The 23,961-nt window shown below is 39.8% G+C and overlaps 1 protein-coding gene across 1 annotated transcript in view; it reads right to left on the bottom strand.

The window, feature by feature from the left end:
- The window catches only part of LOC126183633 (long-chain fatty acid transport protein 4-like), a 297,081-nt gene that overhangs the window by 71,500 nt on the left and 201,620 nt on the right, over window positions 1–23,961 (bottom strand). Inside the window, exon 4 of the mRNA XM_049925758.1 lies at window positions 13,017–13,239. Coding sequence (XP_049781715.1) covers window positions 13,017–13,239 — 223 coding nt within the window. The remainder of the gene's footprint in view (window positions 1–13,016; window positions 13,240–23,961) is intronic.

Genomic DNA, 23,961 nt, shown 5'->3' with positions numbered 1-23,961 from the left:
CTAAAATCACTCACGTCTTAGCTATTAGACACTATGTGTTTCTTTGGGGTTTATGTTAATGATTTGAATACCAGCATACTTATGTAAATGTGAATAAGCCACACAATTTTCCAATAAACAAACCAGTGGGTGCATTTTTTTTTATTTTGCGATATTTTCCGTTTCATTTTCATTTTCATTTGTTTCTGGTTGCCAACATTTCAGACTGTTGTTATTATAAACACACCACAAGGAAAAAGGAGTTGATAAAACTTAAATTACAAGGAGACAGAATGGCTGTCCTTCAATTATCATCTGGAGGCAAAAGTACATGTACTGTTAATAGGAACACTTAAAAGTAGACAAGAGCTATTCTCCAAGCTTTTGAAACTTTTGTCCCCGTCTCATGGAGGAAAGAAGAATTGAGAAGAATTGGTTTGAGAAGACTGTAGAAGAAGAGCCGACACACAGGCACCACGTTGAGTGGGACCACCTGATGTAGTTACTACTACAAAGTTTGGGTCCTCAAATTTTTGCCTAAAGCAAGGTTGTACACATTTGATGTAGTACATTACTTTACTTTACTTAGGATGTGTGCAGTTATAGTGACAAACGTCCTCTGTACTGCTTATTCTCCTTGTTTTCCAGAAGTTGGACTCTAGTACTGTTGCAAATTTATGGAACACCATAACATACAACTAATGATTTGCTACCATCCCTCTACTGTTGACTAATGCTGCAGAGCCTTTCACATCTACTCTTTTCCCAAACTTTCTGGATTAATTATTGGTCACTTATCACTACTACATCTGATAATTAAAAATATTCTTAAGTCCTTAACTATTGCTGACTGTTACATCTTTACCAGTTTCTATTTGCGAAGTGAAAATTATTATATGCACTGATAACATCATTTGTCATAGCCACATTATCATCTACAAGGAACCCTACTATCTGAAATATTTATGACTGAATTAACTACATACATAATTGTGAATTATTATGGATAAATGTTTACAAGCTGAGAACATGCACTGATCTGTAGTTTATTGCTGCTCACATTTGACATCCAGATGTCAAATAGCGCCTTCATTTGAGGATCTGCTACTGTCCTGCAATAAACAGTGTTCCTGCTTCGTCTCTTAAGCATGGCTCATGGCAGCCACCTATGAATTTTATGTCTCTTTAGGTTATTGCAGGTAGCATTTTATAATAGACTAGTAAACCTAGCAATGCTTCACAGTTGCTAAATATGTACTGGAATTGTATATAGCTCCTAATCTCCACTGCCCTCCCTTCCCCACTTCTCTCTGTTCATCTCCTGACCTCCTCCACCTATCTTTGTCCATCTCCACCCCTTCCCCTCTCTCTTTGTCCACCTCCACCTCCACTGTTTTTTGCAGGGCAGAAGCAGATCCTCAAATGAAGGCATTATTTGAAAACTGGATGTCCAATGTGAGCAGCAAAAAAACATATGAGTAGAGAGAATAAAGTGAGCGGAGGAGTTTCCATATATGTCACAAGTTATCACTGTGTAAAAAAGCTTAGACACAAAAAAAGTTTTGTCTAGAGCAACATATAGAAGCATGTGCCTGTCAACTTAAACTGAAGGAGGGCTCTTTTATAATTGTAACAGTATATAGGTTCCCTTCAGGAAACTTTCATTTATTCCTAGAAAACTTGGATGCCTTGTTGTGCTAGCTGTCAGATAAGGGAAAGTAAATTATTATTTGTGGGGACTTGTTGATTCTGTTGATTCACTGAAAGAGTGTAATAGGAAGTATGACCTGGAAGTCTTGCTCAGTTCTTTCAATTTGACATCTGTCATTAATTTTCCTACTCGGGTAGTAAAAGGACAGCAGCACATTGACAGATAACACTTTTATAGACCCAGATAAGTTTAAAAACATAAATTCTTGTCCTGTTGAGAATTGCCTTTCTGATCATGGTGCTCAGCTAGTTACAGTATATGACATAGCTCCATTCAGTAATTCAAAATTACCCTCCAAAGTTGTGCATTCAATTAATGATTCAACAATTAGAAATTTCAGAGAAAATCTTCAGCAGTTAGACTGGGATGAGGTGTACAAGGAACCCGATGCTAATTTAAAATATAACTTATTTCATAATACACTTGTAAGAGAATTTGAAAACTGTTTCCCTAAGAAAGTAGTTAAATCTGATTATAAGAAACCATGCAAAAAACCTTGGCTTACTAAAGGAATAAAAATATCTTATAACCACAAAAGGGGACAGTATCTAACAACAAGAAAGAGTAATGACCCAGAAACAGCCAAATATTATAAAAACTACCGTGCTACATAAAGAAAGGTTTTTAAAAAGTACAGAAGCATGTGCATCATGTCTGAGATTAATACCTCTGATAACAAAATCAAAACAATTTGGAATATTATTACAAGGGAGACAGTGCAACCAAGAGTACAGGAAGAAGGCATTACCATCAAAGCGAATGGAAACTTGACAAACAACATGCCAGAAGTCAAAAACATTTTGAATAATCATTTTTTAAATGTAGAGAAAATAGGATCTAAACATTCATTAGAAGAAGCAAGGCAGTTAATGGAAGAGGCCTTACCCACACCATTTGATACAATTGAAATTCCACCCACCTCTCCTTCTGAAATCAGGAAGATAATAAACTCTCTCAAGAATAAAAGCTCACATGGAATTGATGGCACTTTCAGCAGGACAATAAAAGCTTGTTCCCAAGAGATAAGTGGGATTCTTAGCCACATATGTAATAGCTCTCTGAAGCAGGGTATTTTCCCAGATAGACTGAAGTATGCCATTGTTAAACCAGTGCATAAAAAAGGGGATTCGTCTGAAGTTAACAACTACCGCCCAATCTCTCTTCTGATTGCCTTATCCAAAATTCCTGAAAAAGTAATGCATTGTAGAGTAGCTTCACACCTTTGTAAAAATAAAGCTTTAACAAAATGTCATTTTGGTTTACAGATAGGTTTTTCAATGGAAAATGGTATATATACTTTCACTAATGAAATATTAAATGCTCTGAGTAACTGGAAGTCACCTGTTGGGATTTTTTGTGATCTCTCAAAGGCTTTTGATTGTGTAAATCATGGAATACTTCTAGATAAGCTAAAGTACTGTGGTACAAATGGGACAGCACTCAACTGGTTTAAATCATACCTAACTGGAAGAGTGCAGAAAGTTGAAATAAGCAGTTCACACAATATGCAAAAAAACTGGTAATTTCTCAAACTGGAGAACAATCAAGAATGGGGTGCATGGGGTGCCGCAAGGTTCGGTCTTGGCTCCTCTGCTGCTCTTAATAAATATTAATGTCTTGCCATTCTATATTCACGAAGATGCAAAGCTGGTACTTTTTGCTGATGATACAAGTATAGCTATCATACCCAACAGACAAGAATTAATGGTGAAATTGTAAACGAGTTTTTCAGAAAATCATTAAGTGGTTCTCTGCAAATGGGCTCTCATTAAACTTTGACAAAACACAGTACATACAGTTCCACACAGTAAATGGAATGACACCATTAATAAATATAGACTTCGATCAGAAATTGGTAGCTAAGGTAGAATATTCAAAATTTCTAAGTGCATTGATGAGGGGCTGAACGGGAAAAAAACACACTGAAGATCTGCTGAAACGTAGTTCAGCTACTGATGCTATTAGGGTCATTGCAAATTTTGGCAATATACATCTCAGTAAATTAGCTTACCATGCTTATTTTCATTCTCTGCTTTCATATGGCATCATATTCTGGGGTAACTCATCATTGAGTAAAAGAGTGTTCATTGCACAAAAGCATGTAATCAGAATAATTGCTGGAGCTCATCCAAGTTCATCCTGCAGACACTTACTTAAAGAGCTAGAGATCTTCACTGTAGAAAATATTTATTTATTTATTTCTGGCTGTATCTCATCTCCTGCCTATTGGCATAAGTAAAGCTATAAGGAGATCTTCGAGTCTTGCTCGGATGGTACACTTGATAGAGTACCAAGTATCATTCTCGAAACAATCCACCAGGCTGCAGCTAAGCCATTTCTTCATAATATCTTTTTTTCAGGAGTGCTAGTCTTGCAAGTTTCGCAGGAGAGCTGCTGTGAAGTCTGGAAGGTAGGAGATGAGGTACTGGCAGAAGTAAGGTTGTGAGGATGGGTAATAAGTCGTGCTTGTGTAGCTCAGTAGGTAGAGCACTTGTTTGCGAGAGGCAAAGGTCCTGGGTTTGAGTATCAGTCCAACACACAGTCTTAACTTGTCAGGAAATATCCACACATACAACAATTCCATGAAAGAGTTACTTTTTTACTACAGCTGTAATTCATAAAATTTGATTATTCATTATGCAATTCTCAGACTACTGATGCTGACAACTAATTAATTCAAATTTGTTTTCGGAGAGGGTTCACCTTGAGCAAAACACTTTTTTCCTCTTTCCCCCCCCCCAGGTATGTTTCACTGAAGTTATAGCTTCATCAGTGGGTTTTATATTATCTTCTGAAAAAAAGCTTTTCACTACTATTATAAAACGGATAAAATTTTATATATATACCTCATTCCAACATGCTGTGCATTTGCTGGATTTTATGTAATTCAATGAATTACATAAAATCCATCAAATGAACAGCATGTTGTAACAATCAAACAATGGAAACTCCAGGAAACTAGATGTGTATTACTAGTAAAAAGCACTGTTTCTGTTTTATAGAGGATAACATAAAACTCACTGATGATGCTGTAACTTAAACAAAACATGTCTGGGGAATTAAAAGAAAAATAAGAAATTGTGTTTTGCTCATGGAGTCCATCTCCAAAAACATCTATTTGCAAGAAACCACAGACAGAAAACCTACAACGTCAAGATGACTAATTAATTTACTTGATAGTAATTTTTGTGGGTAAATGGACATGATTTAAGACTTAAGAAAAAACATGTGGAGATGGAATTTGGACTAATCTAATAAGTCATTCAGAGTGTAATAACACACCTTGGTTGAAAACTCTTCAGTTCCTCTTTTCAGTACATTTTTTAAAGTTTTTTCATAAAACTCCTATTTCAAAAGTTATTCATACTGGCATCCAACCAAAATTTTTAGCATCCAGAATATTCCATTTCTGACTAGTACTTATTTCCAAAACTCAGTTACCTAGTTCAGTACCCCTAATTTTTATGAGTACAAAATGACCACTTTTACTAGGTAACCATGCTAGTTTGTTAATTATTCAATTGAGAAAATCATGTAAATTGGACATTTTTGGTAGGAACTAGAAACACCAGTGGGAGTATAAAAGTTTTTAAGAGTACATTCCATATATTTCCAGTTATCCAATTGATATGTAAACCAGATTACTTCTTGACTTATTTCAATTTTATGTTCACTAAGTTTGCTCTTTTCGCCACTATAAATTAAAAGTTAATAGCCAAATTCAACAATTATTCACCATGCTTTTGTATAAGTAAGAATGCTGTACAAGGGTTAAGTCAGTAGCCTGTCTCAGTTATTCACAAACTTAGGTTAATATGTCCATGCTACTATGACTAATGAAATGTGATTACTTCCATATCTTTACTAGACATTCAGTTTGTAAAAGTCAGTCTGTTGTTCCCTATATATAATTAGATGTTCACTTGAGGACCCTATGTATAAATTTTTCAATCAGCTTGGGGCCCATAGTGTCTAGTTACAGATGATACCAAGATAACTCTGCTCTGTTTAATACTCTATATATACGTGTCAGCATCTCTTATTAGTGGCTTTCATGACAGTTTTGGTTTAAAAAACAAAGAATTTATTGTGAGACTTCGTGGAATATTCCCACTTCAGCCCCTACAGTTTTGTGAAGTTCTTATAGATGGCAGCACTACACATAGTCTTCAAAATGGTGTCTGTAATAGAGGTGTGTTCAAAGTAGAGAGCTGTACCCGAGTTCTTTTCGGCAGAAAAACAGAGCATAACAGTTATTCATAGGTGCTTACAGAATGTCTATGGAGACCTGGCAGTGAACAAAAGTGTGATAAGTCATTGGGGGAGGCAACAGTCATCGTCACAATAAGGTCACACAAACCTGTCCCATATCCCGCAAGACAGCCAATTGCACACAGCTCTGACTCCTGCAATTTTGGAACATCCAGACCCTCTAATTCAAGGTTATCAACAGATCACAATCAAATATCTCACTGCTCAACTGGACATCTCTGTTGGTAGTGCTGACATATTCCTCCACCATTTGGGGTACTCAAAAGTGTGTGGCCACTGAGTTCCTTGCCACCCAACAGAAGACCTAACAGAAGAGCAGTGAAGGATGATAAGTGCAGAACTGCTTGCCCATTATGAGGCTGAGCATGACAATTTTTTTAACCTTGTCAGAGATGATGAAACTTGGTTCATCATTTTGAACCAGAAACAAAATAACAATCCATGGAGTGGCGCTTGGAGCCACACTACCTATCCTCCAAAAAAATAGTTCAAAGCTGCGTCCTCAACCAGTAATGTCATGGTGACAGTGTTCTGATACTCTGAAGGGGTTATTCTGTTTGGCATCCTCCCTCATGGTGCAACGATCAACTCTGAAGTTTATTGTGCTAGCCTCAGGTAACTGAAGAAATGACTTCAGTGTGTTCATCACCACAAAAAAGCAAATGAACTACTTCTTCTTCACTACAATGCAAGGCCTCACACAAGACTGCGCATCCGAGAACAGCTCAAAGAACTACACTGGACTGTTCTTCCTCTTCCACCCTACAGCCTGGATCTCAAACCTTCTGACTACCATATATATGGCCCAATGAAGGATGCACTTCACAGGTAGCAGTAAGTGTATGATGGGAAGGTTACCGATGCAACTATACTTTGTCTCCAACGTAGACCAGTAGAATGCAGGCATATAGGCACTCCCAGGAAGGTGCATAAGGCCATTGCATTAAACAAAGATTATGTTGTTTAGTCAAAAGAGTGGGGGAATAATATGGTGTATTGGTATCCTGAAAGGGGGAAAAACAACAACAACAACTTACTTTAAGAAAAAAATGTGTTGCATTACATATTGAATGACACTCATAAAATCAACGGTATTCTCCAATAACTTCAGGCAATGAAATGCAAAGCGTTAGTTCATGTGACAAGAAGAAATTTTGGAAGATGGGCAAAAGCAGTCAAGTAGAGCCCAAGAGAGGAGAACTGTCCACAAGGAAAACATCCAGACAGCTGTGATAATGACAACTGACAGAAGGCAGCCTGAGAGAGGAAGAAATGCAAGATCTTAATGCTCAACTTGTATGGGCTACAGAAATGAATATCAAATAAAAAGGAGAATATTTGCGACTAGAATGGGCTTCACCATATACCTCGTAGTAGTTCTGATGAGTCGTAGTTACTTTCTCTAAGGATTAAGTACTTATTCGAAAAACTGTATATCTGCTCATTTGGCCACATGTAGAGAAAATTACTTAATCAATAGCATGTACAGACAACATTACAGCAAATTACACATTTCATGACACAATACTGTTATGCTTTAATTTAGAAATTTCTGAAAATTAAGTCTTATTTCTTGAATTGCCAGGTTTAAAAAACAAGTCATAAGGAAAAACTTAGTCCAAAATAAATTATAGAAAGTAGGAATGCATTCCTTCTGTCGTTTTTTTAGAGGAGTAAATTCAACAGCAACCAAAATGTTTGAAATGCTGAAATTGTGACTGATCTTTTGAAAATATTATGTATCTTTTTAATGAAACCTTTGCCCTTGCAGTCAAGTGCTTAAAAATGAGGGAGGAGAGGGGGAGGGGGGTGAGAGAGAGAGAGAGAGAGAGAGAGAGAGAGAGAGAGAGGGAACTGTGAAGCAAAAATTCCTTATAAAAATAAGACAAAGTAAGTCTGCTCCATTATAAAACCTGGACTTTGTTTTGAAGCTGGCAATTTCAAAGTGTCAGAAGTAAAGCTACATGACAAAACCACTATAATTCCTCAAAGAAAGTTAGAATATGTCTACAAACTCTCAACAAATGTTCCAGAATTTGATTTGATATCAGTGGCAACCTAGTAATAGATGTCCCTTTCACTTAACTCAGGAGAAACAATTCCCTGAGAATTCCAGGTGTGAAGAGGAAAATGTTGTCAAGAAGCTCCTGACAAATTACTGTGAGGGGGAAGGGGAGTGCACACATACCATAATAATAACTTTTCTTTCCTCTCAGCTGAAGTATATGCCAGCCATAAGCATTAATTTAACTGCATCAACATCTTATATGGAAAATTAATCCTAAATTAACATATTAAGGATTTTAAAATTCATGATTTATACAATTCAATTCCAAAGCTAGGTCACAGAACACCCCGAGATTTTATGAAATTCCTGGAATTCTCTGCGAATTTCCTGATTTTTCCAGGTGAAATGTAATTCCTTGAGAATTCCAGGTTTTCCAGTAGAATTGCCATCTGGTAATATTATCCTGCCACACAGCTTAGTTTCAAAAAGGGTGTAAGTGTGATACCCGTAATTAATATGAATTTTGAGAGTAAAGGTTTTATATTTCCCAAAAGTTCATAGGCATCACTTGTGACCTTAAAAATGCTTTTGATTGTGTGACAAAGAAGCTGGGATCTCTTTACTTCGTCTCTTGTTTTGCCATCCTTAAATTCATTTTATCGTCATTTTTCCCTAATGACCATTAACATGCATGAGTATAATCTGCATTTCCATAAAAGATAAAGGTTGGCCCTCAGTCTTAAGAAATATAGCTTAGTTTTGTGTATGTAACTAACTTCCTAATTTATTTTGATCATTCTTAGTTAAAACTTTTGTAATAGGGTGAAATCAGTAATTGTTCTGTGACTTGGAGTCTATTGTTGACTTATAAACAAATGTAAATTCTGTACTAATTTCAGTAAACATTTGGTAGAAGAACTACTTGGATTCTTAAAGTATTTATTTGGTTCTATTTGAAAACATATTAGCAAAGCCAGTCCTTAATTAATTCCAAAATAATTACCAGATTTGTCAAAAGTATTGTTTGTATAACTATATCTGGTAATTTCATTATTTAAACAAATAATTTGGCCTAATCTTTGTGGTAGAAGAAAATGTTAAAAAGAAGGAATATTTCGATGTATTTTGTTAATTGAATCAGATATGTTTTAATTGTAATTTCTGTAACTTAAACGTCAAACAATGTATCATTTCAGTGCCTATTATTGCGACGATATATAAAGGACTGATTTTTGATTCCAAGACAGGCAGTCCACAGCCTATTTTCAGACAGGAATTTTGTATTGGTTCAAATAACAACAATACATCAACCTAACAGTGGAGTAACACAAATAGACCATGTGTTAAAACAATTAATGACAATTCCTGTTCAATTTATTTGAGAAATAGTGTCACATGTACCGTATTATTCTGCAAGAACTGTGATCTGTGTGTTTAGGTTTTTACTGCTCATAGATGTTCAACAGCGAACTACTGTAGTAGTATGCTGACATTTGCCTGCAACCTATTGGGGGGGAGAAGGGAGGGGGGGCATGAGCAGTGAAAGGAAAGAAGAACTGTGAAACACAATTGTGAAACTGTCGGCTACATCATCTACAGTAGTCAGTGTTGAACTTCCACCCCCCAACCCCCCTCATTTTTTAGCCAGTACAACAATGCAGTATGTTGACACCGAGGACTACCAATGAAGAAATAAAACAGGTGAATGCCCCAATCCGTCTCTTATCAGTCTGTAAATTAGAAATATACATGAAATCAGTGGTACTCTTCTGATGTAATTCAACCTGTATCTAATAGAGGGAGAGTAAATCGAGGTTTTATTTCAGTTTTATATAAATAATACATCTCAAAATGTAAAATTTTGCTTCAGCCATATTTGCACTCTGTACTTGTCAAAACTCAAAGGAAGATCAAATTTATAAAAATGTCATAGATATCCTAAACAGTATAGGTCCTCTAAAAGTACCATACACGGCACAAGCAGATATCTAATATTTTGCATTCTGTTATTGTTTTTGTCTTTCACATATTTCTAATAAAGAAGGGCTCTGCTGCTCTGGAGGGAAAATTACTTACTCTCCCGGCCCCACAAACTACACTTGGTTTTTGGCCTCCTCAAGTAGCCTCCTCCACAGCACTCTGACCTTGGCATCTTCTTCCCTTCAAAGTATCTCAAGATCTTTAGCCATTAGGTTTACCCATCTTATTTTTGGTCTGCCTAAAGGTCTTCATACTTTGAGTTTCTCTTCTGTCAGTCTTTTAATACCTCATCCCTTCTATAGATGTGACCACTCCATCTCAGTCTCCTTGTCTTGACTTCCACAGCAACATCTGGTTCTTTACATATGCTCCTGATCTCCCTGTTCTTTCTTCTTGGTCATTTTCCTACTGTACAAATTGGTAAAAACATCTTCTGGAGGATTTTATTTTCAAAAACCTTTATCTTTCTCTCTGTACACTTAACTATTCTCCATATTTATGCCATCCATAGTAACACTGGTCTGACTATAGTTTTATATATTTTTGTTTTGATTCCTTATGATAAAAATTTGATTGATAGTAATTTGTTGAGTGAATATGACATTCAGGATGCCACTTTGATCATCATTTCTGTTTCTTGATTCTCATAATTTCTGTTGTGTACTGCAACCCCCAATATTTAAACTCAACTACTTCTTCAAACATTTGGTTGTCAGACTGCAATGCTTCCCTCCTTTTTGTCTTTCAATTTCTTTTTAGCCTCATGAATTTTTTTCTTACCATTCACCTCCAATTCAACTTCCCTTACTTCTTGAAAATGATTTGTTGGCAGTATTTACAGGTCATCTAGATTTTCAGTGAATAATGCAACATCATCTGCAAAGGCAAGGACATTCATTTTTTTTCCTGACTTTCTGAATCCAGTATGATTATGTTGAATGAATGTGGTGATGTGCCACCTCCTTGCTTTACTTCTGTTTTTATGTCAAAAGCTGTGGAATATTCTTCTTCCATTTTCACTGCCCCTTTCAAGCATCCCACAACTTTTCTCTGTTTATGTTATTGCAGGCTCTCTTAAAATCAATGAACAATATTGACATTGTTTAAGTTGTATTCCCAATATTGTGATATAACTTCTTTTTACTAACATCTGACCAACGATGGGTTGATTCTTCATAAATCCTGCTTGTTTCTTATATATTACCTCTTTTAAATACGTAACTTGAAGAACATTTTGTAGGTTGTGCTAATCAATGAGATGCCTCCAAAATTTCTGCATTATTATTTATTGTCCTTTTTATGGACTACTGCTGCAATTGGTTCCTTCCACAGAGTCAGCATTCTTTCTTCATCCCACATGTTTGTCACAAGTTTGTGTATTTTTTTTCATAAATGCATCTCCTTCCTTTTTCAGTAGTTCAGCAGTTATTCCTTCTCTCCCTGGAGCTTTGTTGCTTTTTTAGTATTTTCATTGTGTCAGCTGTCTATTTTGTTGTCAGTGGTGCAGCTAAGAATTCTAATATTTATGTTGTTCCTCTGTTTCTGTACTTCCTTCTTCAACATTGAAAAGCTCCTCCAAATATTTATTGCAAATTCCAGTGCTCTTTGTTCTTTCCAAAACTGTATTGCCATTTTTATCTTTAATGCCATATATTCATGGTTTATTTCCTTTTCTGAATCCTCATTTGTTTCTATCATTTCCCTATGGCCTTCAATGTCATGGTTGTCTGCCACTGTTAGCAACTCACTTCTGCTTTTAAGCTTAGTGACAAATTCCCAAGCCCCGTCATTACCTTTAAATTTTACCATGTCAGTAACCTGTTCTTTTATGCTCTTACTTTGCTTTGGCTTTTCTATAGCTACTCATTGTCATTCCTCTGTCGTGACTACCTCAAGTCTCTTATCGTTTTCACATGTATTACACTGCTTTTATGCCTTCTTTCTTCAAGGACTTGGTACATTTGTTTTTTTGTTCAATTAACTGACAACACCAAAGTTGGCTTGTGAAAGTCCTCTTGTGTAAAATACGTGTTCATAATCCCTAGCTGGTTGCACTTCTACAGCTGTATAGCTCCTGCTGATGACTTTTGAGTTTTGTATCCCTCCTGCTACCTTTTGAATGTAATTTTCAATGCCACATGCTAATTATCTTATTTTATGTTCATGCCATGTCAAGCAAACAACAGAGACATCAAGTAGCTGATAAAAAAATTACCCTTCATGGCAATCTTTGGACTGTCCAGTGAGGAATAAAAAAAGACAGCTGTCAAGTGTTTTTGGAGGATTGGAGGCTGATGGGTGCCACAACAGATCAAGCAGATCTCTTCGTCTATTGCTAAAAAAATATACTGTAATGTACATTTTATTTTTATTCCTCCCCAAGGGATGCATGGAAAACAATAAATATAATATATTCCATAATGTTTCATGTGACTGTGGCCTTTTGTCACGAAGAGGTGCCTCTTAAAACTCTAGGTTGTCACATAATATAACAGTCAGAAATTTAGCCATAATGAGTACAAAAACATAGTATTCAAGAAAAGGAAATCTACTGACTTCAAACGTCTGTAGAAACACAGAATCCTTTAAAACAAATTGTTCTGCTTCACTACATACAGAAAAGCAAAATATGTAACAAACCTATTATCCTTAAGACTATTTAACACAGGAAATTATACATGTATGTAGTGGGGTAAAACTGAAAGCTTGTGTCTTCTATTTTCATTCCCTCTTGTGATAAGGTTGACTGCCGATGGAAAAATTCTACTTAGAACCTTGAACTCAAGAAAAGGAAATCTACTGACTTCAAATGTCTGTAGAAACACAGAATCCTTTAAAACAAATTGTTCTGCTTCACTACATACAGAAAAGCAAAATATCTAAAAACCTATTATCCTTAAGACTATTTAACACAGGAAATTATACGTGTATGTAGTGGGGTAAAACTGAAAGCTTGTGTCTTCTATTTTCATTCTCTCTTGTGATAAGGTTGACTGCCGATGGAAAAATTCTACTTAAAACCTTGAACTATAACTCAAAAAATTTAGCTTATGTTATTTGAATTACCTTGAGTGTGGCATCATTGCTGCTTTTGGTAGCCCTGTGGTTCCAGATGTGTATATGTAGAGTAACTGGTCTTGAAATTTTGGTGGTTCAGCAGATGGCAGACTAACAGGAGCTGACGATATTAAGGCATCGAGATTCTTGAAGTCAGATGTTTCATTGCCTTTACAGTTCAACTGGAAATATACCAATGATGGATCAAGTAATGATCTTATCTCTTCTATAGCTGAAACAATGAAGAGATAAAATGTCAATTTTTTGTTGGTGAATAATGCCTTGTTGTTAATGTGACCAAGAGAGGCTAAACATCAATTAGACCAGAATAGGGGAAGGAATCAGACATGGTATTGTTGTAAGAACCATTGTGCCACTCAGAAAATTACGAATGATACAAGTATCTACTAAGAAGTGCTCTCTCAGAGAGGGCATCAATATTCAATCTAGCACTGACAAGATTTCCACTTCCTTCAAAGATTGGCAAATGAAATAGATCATCAGCTGCAGTCACTTATCATCAATCACTGGATACAGGTCTCTTCCAATGTTCTTCGTACTTCATCATCTTCAGCTTTTAGGTGCAGAACTGAACCTAAATAATGAGAAATATAGAGTCCTGTGCAAGTTATATGGCACAGTTGTTAAATACGCTACTTTTATTTGGAATGAAAAGCATAAAATTCACCAATTGCCTATTCTGATTTAAATTTCCCTGAATCACTTCAAGTAATTATGGGATGGTTCACCAAATAAGGTTACAAACAATTTCCTTCTCTGTTCTTGTTAAATCTGAGCTCACTCTGTGTCTAATGACCTCAATGCCAGTGGGACATTAAAGTTTAATCCTCCTCTAACCTTTAAGTAGCCACATCTCATCTTGAAATGCAGGGCCAGGTCAAGACATCTTCACCCCCCCCCCCCCCCCCCCCACCACTGTTTACCTTTACAACACATTCAACCATGGCGGTTCTCACCATAATCACTATAAATGTGATACACACTTTATACAGATCATGCAGTTTTAGCACACCTGGTGCCCATCTCAGCTTGATGCTCCTAGTGGCCACTACTAATTTTGATATGTTCTGAGCAGAAAACTAATGGCTGTCATGCCTCTGGTGCACCTTTCAGTTCACCATCTCACCACCCTACGTGGTGGCTTGTGTTGCTTAGGCCTTAAAATGGCCTTGTTGATATGCAAACAGTCAAGTATGATTCTAAAAAATGAAAAAGAGTGCAATACTCAACATCCCATTAGCTGATTGTGTAATACAAATATTTTTATTTCATTTTAAAAAGGGAAATAGTGATCTGAGTGATATTTCGATAGTTCATTATTTTGGCAACATAACGGGTTAACAAGCTCTAATCAACTCATCTTTTAGCTTTATTGCCTGAGGTCAGGTTATTGAAGATGTAAGAATTCAGGGGAAACACATTTGCTGGATAAAAAAGCACTATTAATGGCCGAATTCTCAATTTCCCAGCTTCTGGCTTTTTCTAAGAGCCTATAAATTTATCAACCTTTCCTTCACTGTGCATCAAAGGGAGGAGTACACCAGACAGTTGTTTGGCTGTAACTTACAAGACCACTGTTATACTGTTTGTAACAATGAACAGGCTCCAATTATAGCTGCTTGTTTGTTGATCAACATTTGTGTTCTCTGATTATGTTCCTATACAGTAATGTTATTATTACTATTACTATTATTACAACTTCCTTTTGCTTTTCAAATAAAATCCTAGCAAGTAGATGTATCAGTTGCTCGTACTTAAATACTTTGCAGTACCTGTCATAACCAAATCTGCATAACCAAGTGAAACTTTTAGGAAAGTCCTTCTCTGAGATGTCGTTCAGCTTACTCATCACATTTGCACCTTCTTCAGTCTTGGCGAACCATCAGAGATCCATTATTTATACACTTTGTCATTTTGTGATAGATCTGTATTGATAACACCAAGTTCTGTCACTCATGATGGTTTTTTTCCCACCAGACAAGAATTATCTCATTTTTAATTTCAATTATCGTAGCGGGCATCCACACATCATTTATGTTTGGAAGTCAAGGTGTTTGGGACAAACTCTGCACAAATTTTTTTTTCTCATTCATATCCTACGGCCCCACATCCACTTCTTAATGCTGCCTGCTCACAACTGACTGGTCAAAATGCATGTCTGTTGTACACAATGTTTGTTCAAGCTGCCACCCTAGTTACTGCATTGTAATTGATTATACACCAGGAATAAAATTTGTCTCTGGATGTTTTAGACACTCAGTTTATAATCAAAGTGAACACAGTGAAGTAAAACAGCAATATTTTATATGCCATTTTGACTAAGAATACTTCAGGCCTCTTTGTACTTCATGAGAGGATGAAGTCTCAGGAATGCATCTTCCTTCATGTATCTGAATCTTGTGCTTGCCAAGATCTGTCACACTGTCTATTCACTTTCACAATGTGCATATTAGCATACATATCATTATCACCAATTAAACTATCATCAACACAATAGGAGAAAAGAATTCCACTGAAGTCTTTGCTTCTTTACCAAACTCTAAAGGACCTAATTTATGAGAAATTATGTTACTATTTTTCAGTCTTTTGTACACCATTTGCTACATAACTTACACTACTAAAGCAGCTAGCTTGTAGGAAATGCCTCATATTATAATGAGCAATTCAAGCAGTTAAGAATTATTATTTTACACTACATAAAATGTAAGAATGGTGGTCTTCAAGTACAGGAAGAAAGAGAGACAGTTAGAATCAGTTGTGTTATGCAGAAGCTCGGAAGTAATGATGGATTGGGCTATAAAAAGAAATGGCCACATACAATCAACAAATAGTGAAACAAATGGCAGGCTTTGATTCATGGACAGTATGCTGAAAAAAATGCAATCTTCATTCTGCTTATAACAAAACTCTTATCTCATTTGGGATACATATCAGGTTGCACTGACATAGGAAATCAAACACATATAGAGAAGACAAGCATGAGCTGTCACAGGCTCATCTGAATAAGGAATAACACACAAATACTTTAAAAAAGGACAAAAAAGAAAGAAAAACTGAATATCAACAAAGACCTGCTTATTAAGCTCCAACAACAGTTTTTTTGGAGGGGGGGGGGGAGTGGGGGAGGGGGGAGGTGAGTGGGATAGGTTAACATTACATAACTAACATCTAGAAAAGTGAAAATAAACAGTTGTTCTTCGCACAGTCCATTTGAAAGTGAAATGCTATGAAATAAACATTAAGAATAAAAATATTCTCATATGCCAAGCGCCTTTTTGTTGATTTGCAAACTACAGATGTGCATGTAGAACTCAAAAGGAATAATCTGCTGCTGCAAGCAAATATTTATGTACCACATTAATATTTTAACTAATCCATTTGATGCTGGGATCCTTAATGAAGAGAGTCTGCCATCTGCTCCATGTGTTGACACGCAGTATGGGATTTTATTGCACACAGAATTTTACCCATCAAAAGTACACTTAAGTTATGAAAAGTTGATTACAATGTGCTTTACAAAGAACATATAGATTTGAAAGTGGGAACTCCTTATGCTGTTATTTATTATAGATGAGTGAATTATTTGAGAAGTATTTGTTTGAATGATGGCAATAGCTAAAATTCATTATCGTGGAGCATGCAAATGTGTGTTAATCAGGTCACATTATTTCTGGTGGCATAGCTGGTTCCTTAACAGTTTTCTGCACACACTTACAACAATGCTAGGTCAGTCCTAAAGTCTTCAGTTAATTTTACAGACAAGAACAATAACACATTAAAAGTGTGTGAGAGATCAAGACCCAAACCTCGAGCCTTCTTCTCTTTAATAGGCAATGTTCTTATGAAGCGACCCATCCAGGCACGAATAACAAGTTGCAGTACACTTTCAATCTACCAGTGCCCACATCATACTTTCTGAACCTCTTGAAGGCTCTCCTGCATTCATTTTTGGTTTTCCTGTTTGGCTGCAGGGCTGAGTCTGGCCAGTCTGACGGGTTATCCTGCCTGTTTAGATTAGAATAAATAATGCACAGTCTCCCAGTCAACAAGCTATTAAGCTATTACCGTATGTTAAATGTAGTGAAATTATAATGAGCTGGAGAGAGAGAGAGAGAGAGAGAGAGAGAGAGAGAGAGAGAATACAGTTGACTGTTCATTTGTAATCAAGCTGTTCAATGAGAAAATGTAAATGACAGTTCTCTAAAAGTAAAGACAGATAAAACATAACTACATTGCAAAACACAAAGAATAAACAAGTGCAACAGTGATGGCAAAACACAGCACTTCTGGTGGCTGGTGCATGAACTGAATTGACAGTGCAAAATCAAACACTTGCATCACGACACTTGTATCAAATACTCGCACACTGCACTGCACAGAACTGCACTGGTGGCCACTGCTGTCACTACTACAGCCCTCTTGACAGAAGTGGAGAGCCACCCAGGAAGCATGCCGGGAAGTGGATGGGTCGGCCAGATCCCGTGGTTCATTGTTCTCCTAAAGCTGGCATCATGGCCGATATTGGCAAAGGAGATGGTGTTACTGGACCAGGTGATGGCGCAGGAGTTATTTTGGCTGGGCCAGCTGCTGCGCAATGCTGTATCCGTTAAGCATCAGTAGGTGGCGACTCAATGAAAATGTTATACTAGCTTGATGCAATCTATTGTAATGGAAGTGTGTTTGCTGTTGACCAGGGTGTGATCACCCATTTTGATGACATGATGCAGCCTGGTGTACAGTGGTTGTAGAGCCATTTGACACCATCAGTATGCAACATCACATGTGCACATATCCATGTCATTGTGTACAAACATGCCAACAGTTCTACGTCTGGATGGCTCGGGATAGCACATCTTCTTGATGTCATGTCTAAGGTGATCGATGAAGGTAGGTGGTTCTGTATCAGGCTGCGGAAACACAACTACAAATTTGCCAGGCAGTTGTAGTGGGCAGAGGACAGCCAAAACATGATATCCAGTTTAGCATGAAGGCATGCTTCAAAGCTTCTGCAGACACATTGTCCACAGGGGCAGCTTCTGGCCAATGGTTGTCTAGTAACAAAAACCAACTGCGGGAACCCCTTGGGCTGCGGATCGAAGCCACCGGGCGGGGAAGCCGCCAGGCGGGGAAGCCGCCGGCGGTGGAGCACGCACCACCGGGTAAACACAAGGACGAATCGGACGGCAGACCAACGACAACAACTGACTAAGACCGACACAACAAGGAAGAGATAAACAATGGAGGCTTTTGCAAACCACAACACCAAACACCAACAGTGAATCCACTCGGAACCAGAGCCAGGCAAATGTCCACAACGAGTAATGACCAGAACGCAGTACCGCCGAGATAGAAACGAAATCCAGAGCGAGTACCAGACTGACTGGACTAGGTTTTTTTTTTTTTTCTTTATTGTGATTTCATTCCCCTGCCCCATATGGGCAGGGGAGGGCTGTCAGCAGCACAATCCGCCGCTCTTCAGCCGAGTGACAAGACAACTAAAACAAGAATAAAATAATACATACACAAGGAGATAAAAAAGGGGAACATAAAACAGAGTAAGGGGAGAAAATGGAGGTAAAAATACACTGACATGTAGACGTTCATTGGGGACAGTTAAAAAAGTCACCAGAAAGTTAAAAAACACAGTTGATGATTCTTAAAACACAGAGAAGACACTGGATGCGCATGCACAGGTTAAAAGTTGGCCACAGTATTAAAAACACTCCTAAACAACACACTTAAAACCCACTTGGAGCACACACAACGAAGAATAAAACTACCAGGTGGGACCTGCCGAGGGAAAGGTCAGAGAGGATGGAAAAGGAGGGGAGAGCATGGGGCAGCTGGGGAAGGGGCGGGATGAAGAGAGGAGGGGCAACCGTGGGTTCACGAAGAGGCAGGAGACACATGGGGTGGGAGAGGAAAAGGGAAGACAGGGCAGGAGGGAGCGCAGAGACACTGAAAGAAGGCACAAGAGATGGAGGGGGAGTAGGAGGGGAAATCCGCTCAGAAGGAGGGAGGGGGAGGAGAGGGAGCCCTGAGGAAGAGGCAGGAAGAGGGGGTTAGAGTTGGTAGGAAGGGTAGATGTCAGGGCGAAGCTCATCATCCGGGAGGGGTAGACGGTGGAAGTTGTGTTGGGAAAGGAGATGGAGGGTGTGGAGATGGAGAGAGGGAGGGACACAACGGTAAAGGCGCGGCAACTGGTTGGGAGTGGAGAGGAAGGGAGACACCAGGGGGTGAGGGGGATCAAGGCGGCGGACAATATATAGTGTTCGGATGTGTTCAAGGAAAAGGAGAAGGTGGGGGAAGGGGATGAGGTCATAGAGGATGCGCGTGGGGGACGGAAGGCAGATGCGGAAGGCGAGGCGGAGTGCATGGCGTTCGAGGATTTGGAGGGCTTTATAGAACCGGGGAGGGGCGGAAATCCAAGTGGTGCTGGGATAACAAAGGATGGGGTGGATCATGGATCTGTAGGTGTGGAGGATGGTGGAAGGATGCAGACCCCACGTCCGGCCGGACAGGATTTTCAGGAGGCGGAGGCGGTTGTGAGCTTTGTTTTGGATGGTAAGGAGATGGGGAGTCCAGGTGAGATGGTGGTCGAGTGTGAGGCCAAGGTATTTGAGGGTAGGAGTGAGGTGGATAGGACGGCCATAAATGGTGAGGTAGAAATCATGGAGGCGGAAGAAGCGGGTGGTGCGGCCTATGATGATCGCCTGGGTCTTGGAGGGATTAACATGGAGGAACCACTGGTTGCACCAAGCGGTGAATTGGTCAAGGTGGGTTTGGAGGGTACTTTGGGACCATTGAAGGGTAGGATAAAGGGCTAGGAAGGCAGTTCATCAGCGAACTGGAGAAGATGAACAGGAGGGGGAGGTTTGGGCATATCAGCAGTGTACAGGAGATAGAGGAGAGGGGAAAGGACAGAACCCTGGGGCACGCCGGCAGAGGGGTAGAAAGTACGGGAGTTGGAATTGTGGATAGTCACATAGGAGGGACGATGGGAGAGGAAGGAAGCAACGAGACGGACGAAGTTGATGGGGAGAGCATAGGTCTGGAGTTTGAAAAGGAGCCCGGGATGCCAGACATGGTCATAGGCGTTCTGGAGATCAAGGGAAACAATAGCAGAGCGACGGGAGTTAAGTTGGAGGGAAAGAAGATGGGTAAGGTTAAGGAGCTGGTCGTCAGCAGAGAAGGAAGGCCGGAAGCCACATTGGGTAAGAGGAAGGAGGCGGTGCTGGTTAAGATGGCGGTGGATACGGCGAGAGAGGATGGCCTCAAAGACCTTACTGAACACGGAGGTGAGGCAGATGGAACGATAGGAAGAGGTAGCAGAGGGGGGTTTGTTAGGCTTAGGGAACAGCAGGACATGGGAAGTCTTCCACAGGTCAGGGTAAAATCCAGTGGAGAGGAGGACATTGTACAGGGTAGCAAGGACAGACAGGAAGGATGGAGGGGATTCCTTGAGGTGACGGTAGGTAACGCCATCATGACCAGGGGCGGTGTTGCGTTTGGAGCGGAGGATGAGTGTGATGTCTTGCATGGTGATGGGAGTGTTGATGTCGGAGGGGGGTAACCAATCCAAGTACTGGAAGCTAGGGGCGAGCGGGGGGACAGAGGTGTCAGTGCGGTCAAGGACGGTGGGGAGAGGGAGTAATCAAAATGGGGATCGTCAGGAATGGAGAAGACCTCAGATAGGTGGGAAGCAAAATGGTTAGCCTTACTGAGGTTGTCAGGAAAGGGTCGATCGTCATGGATGATGGGGTAATGCGGGGTGGGATGGCTACCAGTAAGGTGATGGAAGGCCTGGACTAGGGCAGAGCGGGTCCCTATATACGAAACCGGAGGGAGCAGCTATTGGCTGCTGTCTGCATGTGGCGTAGCGGTGGCACCCTCGCTGCGCGAGAGCCGCTGTGCGGAATAGCCGCCGTGGAGGCGGAGCCCTCTATGGGCTGACCACGTCCATTTGTTCTGGCGCGTGTTCGACTTCTGCAGTGGAAGGTACTAGAGGTTGAATCATTGTCAGCAGGTACCACTGACCACTTGAGGGTGGTAGTGGTTCCACAATATCCACGTGCACATCACTCTACCGTGTGGTAGTGTCAGGGAAGTTGCTGATTGGTACATGTATGTGCCAGTTGACCTTGTACGCAACAAATGTCCAGTCAAGGCAGTCTTTCTTCATGCCTGACCACATGAAGCAATCTCTGATGAAGCATTACGTACATCACACACCTGGGTGACACAGGTTGTACGACAATTTGAAGGTGTTCGTCTAAAATCTTGCTGGTAAAAACGGCCATGATTTTGCTGTTGATGCACTGAAATATAACTTGATGCCTGTGCCAGTAATGTTGACTAATTGTAAGTCTAACGACGAAGTTGTTTCCTGCAACAGCTCTTGCAGTTCCTGGTCGGTACATTGTACTGCTGCAAGCTCTGCGTAGTCAATACTAGAGACACTACTGACACGCGAGAGACAGTCTGCTATCACATCCTCGATCCTGGATATGGGTTGGAAGTGCGATAAATATAACCTGGTTAAGCTACAGGGGTGAACACTTTATGATGATCTACCGAAATGCACACGTGAGCAGTCTGTGGTGGGTGAAGATTGTAGACTCCTGGGCTTCCAGTTGAGGTCGAAAGCATTTTATTGCCTCATACATCGCTAACAGTTCGCGGTTATAAGCACTCCACATCTGTCGAGATGTTGACAGTTCCCGCGAGAAAATTGCTAGAGGCTGCCACACGTCATTGTTGCGTTGCTGCGACATAGTGCCCACCACCATCTGGCTCGCATCTACAACCAACGCTAACGGCGCGCTCGGCTCAGTGTACGCTATCGCTTGATTTTCTTGTTTGAATGAAGCGGTCATGCGATCTGTCCAAGTTATTGCTGTGTCCCTTTGAATTTTGGACCTGCGAGCACAGCCATTAATGGGTCCTGCGCGTGGTAGATGCCGACGAAACAAAAATTAGCATCCCTCGAAATCGTTGCAGCTCCTTAATTGTGGAAGGCCGGGGATCTTCAGAATGGCTTCACCTTTTTCAGGTAGCGGTGTGGAGCCTGACGGGATAATGAGGAGGCCAAGAAAATCGACTTCTGGCTCACCGAACATGCACTTTGCTGTGTTCAACACTATGCCATGCTCATCCAACTGCTCGAAGATTTCAATAAGATGCTGGCAATGTTGTTCTGGTGGGGCAGAGAATACCAAGATGTCATGGAGGTAGGCGAGGCAGAATGGCAGACCTTGCGACACGGAGTCGATAAATCTCTGACATGTTTGCGCATCATTCCTGAGCCCGAACGTCATGAAATTGCTCTCGAAGAAGCCGAATAGTGTAAAGACGCCATTTTCGGGATGTGTTCTTTGGCCACTGACATCTGTATGTATGCCTTGGCACAATCCACAACGCTGTCCAGCGAGCACCATTAAACGCTTAGTTGTAATAGCGGAGTAACAGCACTGGATAACGATCTAGCACTGTAGGGGCGTTAAATGCTCTATAATCACCGCAAGAGCGCCATGGACCATGTTTCTTTGGCACTAGATGCAGTGGTAAAGACCAAGGACTATTGGACTATCACACGATGCCCTCTCGAATTATGCTGTCGACTTCTGCCTTTGCAATTGCTAAAGGATCCGGGGCCAACCGTTATGGCCTACAAGATAAAAAGGGCCCCTCAGTAGTCTTTATATAGTGCACGGTGTTACGCTTCACATCTTTAGGCATACCTGTCGTCTTGTCAGTGCCGGGAAATCTAAAACTATTGGGGCTGCTTACTGTCGACGGCTTTGATCAGCTTGGCAGACTTACTGTTGGCCTGGCGCCGAAATCCCGTGGCCATGAGTCTGGAAATGTGGTCAACTAGGGATATGTTGGCGATGTCAAGCAATTGTGTCCCAAGAAGCCAGCCTAGATTATTGGCGCAGCGAAATTCCACACGATCACTCAACACATATTCTCGTCGCATTGTGACTTAGCGGATGACGTTTTTCCGCTTTTCCTGTAAGCGGTGTAAACCTTCTATACGATGCTTCCCGAAACACCACACAGCTTCGCTACGTTGGAAGTATCCACCATATGAGCACCAACAATCTGCCCCATTCGAATGCACAGACTTTCGACACAGCGTATTCATAAAAGTACACAGAACGCTATTCTGACCACGACTGACACTTACAACGCATTGAGGACATTGCACAAGTGCTGTTTGCCGTCAAGTACAACAGTGCAGCTTGCAGACTTTGCTTATCTTCACGCCTACATTTCTCGCCGTGTTTCCACAGTTTTCTTCACCCTCTGTAAATGCGACAAAAAGAACATGGAAATGAAGTCCATGCTTCTTGACAGAGCGTAGAGGAATGATGCGGGAGACCTGCGCCGCCGTACTAGGCAAGGTCCTTAATGGAGGTGGTTTGCTGTTGCCTTCCTCCGACCGTAATGCGGATGAATGACGATGGCACAACAAAATCCAGTTATCTCGGGGCAGGTGAAAATCCCTGACCCCGCCGGGAATCGAACCCAGGATCCCGTACTCGGGAAATGAGAACGCTACCGCGAGCTGCGGACTAAAAGAACATACGTAGTTAATTTTTCTTAGACAGCAAATTCACGTTGTAAAAGACAGTGACATTTCGTGTTTTTCAGCGTTAAAAATGAAATTATGCAATGAAGCAGCAAAAACAAGAATTAACTGATGTAGAAGAAAAGATGTGAAGTGATAGGAATATTTATTTATTCTTCATAATAACAGCCTGTTATCTGAAAAGCTAAAATAGATCATGCAAAACACATTTGCTCGAAAGGTAATTAATCATGTATTAATTATTTATTTCTGATAATTTTATATATATATATATATATATATATATATATATATATATATATATATATATATATATATATATATATATATATATATAGA

Source organism: Schistocerca cancellata, chromosome 1, assembly GCF_023864275.1.
Source record: "Schistocerca cancellata isolate TAMUIC-IGC-003103 chromosome 1, iqSchCanc2.1, whole genome shotgun sequence".
Lineage (NCBI taxonomy): Eukaryota > Metazoa > Arthropoda > Insecta > Orthoptera > Acrididae > Schistocerca > Schistocerca cancellata.
The sequence above is the reverse complement of the archived record's forward strand: the minus strand, read 5'-3'. Positions and strand labels throughout refer to the sequence as shown.